The sequence below is a fragment of the Protobothrops mucrosquamatus genome, unplaced genomic scaffold (assembly GCF_001527695.2).
Source record: "Protobothrops mucrosquamatus isolate PMUCROS unplaced genomic scaffold, P.Mucros_1.0 scaffold7526, whole genome shotgun sequence".
Classification (NCBI taxonomy): domain Eukaryota; kingdom Metazoa; phylum Chordata; class Lepidosauria; order Squamata; family Viperidae; genus Protobothrops; species Protobothrops mucrosquamatus.
Window position 1 is genome coordinate 12,446 of NW_015393326.1, and position 2,396 is coordinate 14,841.

Sequence of the window (2,396 nt, forward strand, 5' to 3'; positions counted from 1 at the left end):
TATATTTATGAGGATGATCCTGGCTGTTACCCCAAACTGCTTCTGGTTGGTGCTTGAGAAAGAGGTTGGGAAGTAGGGAGTGGAAGGAGGAAGGTGGAGTGGTTGAGAGTCAGGAGGGAGGAAGGTTTGGTAGGTGAAAGAGGGGGAAGCAGAGAGGGGGCAGCCGGGAACACCCGTAAAGCATTTTTTCTTTTGTGTACTGATGTTTTGTATTTATATGCATCAACTTTATGTTTATATTTTGTTATACTTGAAAATAATAAAAATTTTAAAACAGTATTCTTTAACCTTGCTTAACAACCGCCAGGACCTGCGGACGTAACGGGCAGACTCCACGGCGGTCGTAGGTGTAGGACTACCTCTGTTAGACCCCTTAAAAACTCAACCAAGAGAGAAATGTCTTTGTTTTCACTTCAGACACAATTATCCGAGCGGTGCTGATCTTCGCTGAAGGCATCTTTGAAAACGAGAGCCACGTGATCCACCCCACTCTTCAGAATCTCTCGAGCAACATAAAAGTCCTGCTCTCTCCGCCGAAAGATGTCCCGGTGGAGCTGAACATCAAAGCCCTGGTGGGATACAAGAAGAGGTGAGTGAGGGCTTGGCAGGTTTCCCATAAACTGCCTCTTCCCAACCCCTTTTGAAGGGCTGAGCTGTTTTTGCTGTTGGGCTTTATTGGAGGAACAGGGACCCTGAATTATGTGGGAGAAGACGGGACAGCCCGAACGCATAGAGAAATATGATAATTTCTAAGCCCTCAGGCAGGTTTTTGAGTAAGTGCCAGCATTTTGCATTCAGCAAGTTTTTAAAAAAAAAATATTTTGAAGGAACAAATGCTGTATATCGGTTTATAGATTTTTTTCCCCTTTTGTTCAATCATGTCTGACACTCAGAGACTGCTTGGATAGGTCCCTGCAGTTTTCTCGGCAAGGTTTTTCAGAATGGCAAGGTTTTTGCCATTGCCTCCTTCCTAGGGCTGAAAGAAAGTGACTGGCCCATGGTGCCAGAGCTGACTTTGTGCCTAAGGCTGGACTAAAACTCACAGTCTACTTCAGTTGAGGCTGCTCAACACATTTTCCTTTCTCTTCCCCATCTGCCATTTCCCAAAAAAAATTTTGAATTCTGGAAAATCCAGGTAAGTACATTTAAAAGCCCTCTCACAGTGAAAACAATAGTTTCTTTTCAAATCCTGTCCTTCAATGAAAACCTAATTTGCACTTAACAGCCTTCCATGCAGAGGCATAAAGTGTTTTCGTTTTTCCATTTACACGTGTGTGCATTTATTTTTTAGCCCAGTCTTGGCAGTAGCAGGAAGAACGAGGCATGCAGAATATTGGGGAATTTGTAGGAGTTGGAATAACTCCTCATTCTTAGGCAGCTGGAAGAGAAGGCAGATAAGGAGCTGCAGAAGTCATGAAACTACATTCCCTCATTTGCATCTGGAAATGTCTAGCTGTGCTTGGGCCTTGAATGTGTACATCCCTTGTTCTTTTAAGCATCACTCACGAGATCCAGACACTTTTAAAGAAGGGCTCATAGTCCCAGTGACACCATATATTCCAGAAAATGACTTGATTGCATCCTTAAGCTCTCTGTGGCAGCGGGCACATGAGAGACATTTTACATCAGTGGTTCTCAACCTGTGGGTCGGGACCCCATTTGGGGTCGATCGACCATTTCATGGGGGTCGCCAAGCAAGGCTATCCGCCATTTTTTTGTCCATTTTTTTTGTCCGCCATTTTTTCCCCCTTTTCCGGCGGGTGCCTTACCTCCCTTGGGCTGGGCCAGCTGGTGGTCGGCCTGCTCCGTCTCTGCTGCTTGCCAGCTACGCCTCGGCCGGCGCAGGGGGCGGAACCACGCATGCGCGGCGCTCCCAGGCAGGGAAAGTCCTCGACTTACAACCGGTTGGGTAGTCCTCGATTTACGACCGGTTTAGTCCTCGACTTACGACTGGTTTAGTCCTCAACGTACGACCGGTTTAGTCCTTGACTTACGACCGGTTTAGTCCTTGACTTACGACCGGCTTAGTCCTTGACTTACGACCGGTTGGGGTCGCGGCATTAAAAAGGTTGAGAACCACTGTTTTACATAATAACACAAAGAGGGACAGAACAGCCAAAAACAAAGAGAAAATAGAATCGAGGTGATCCTTGGCTTTCTGTGAATGTGAAATGAATGTCAGGATCAGGGCATCCTCAAAGAAAGAGCCATGGTTTGCTGAGATGGCCTTCCCCTGAAGGAAGGCGAAGGATTACACGCGCATTTGTTAAGCCCACCTTGATTATTTTGTTTCATGCTTTCCCAGCACGCAGTTCCATGTTTTTGAACTGTCCCGACAACTCCCTCGCTTCTCGATGTATTCGCTCTGCAGCCCAGACTCTGCGACCAGACCTCTG

At 46.7% G+C, this 2,396-nt stretch overlaps 1 protein-coding gene across 1 annotated transcript in view; it reads left to right on the top strand.

The window, feature by feature from the left end:
• LOC107300582 (Bardet-Biedl syndrome 2 protein homolog) overlaps positions 1–2,390 on the top strand; it is a gene marked incomplete at both ends in the record, with an annotated part of 13,294 nt that extends 10,904 nt beyond the window's left edge. Inside the window, 2 exons of the mRNA XM_015829896.1 lie at positions 418–589; positions 2,306–2,390. Coding sequence (XP_015685382.1) covers positions 418–589; positions 2,306–2,390 — 257 coding nt within the window. The remainder of the gene's footprint in view (positions 1–417; positions 590–2,305) is intronic.
• Between the last annotated feature and the right edge of the window lie 6 nt (positions 2,391–2,396).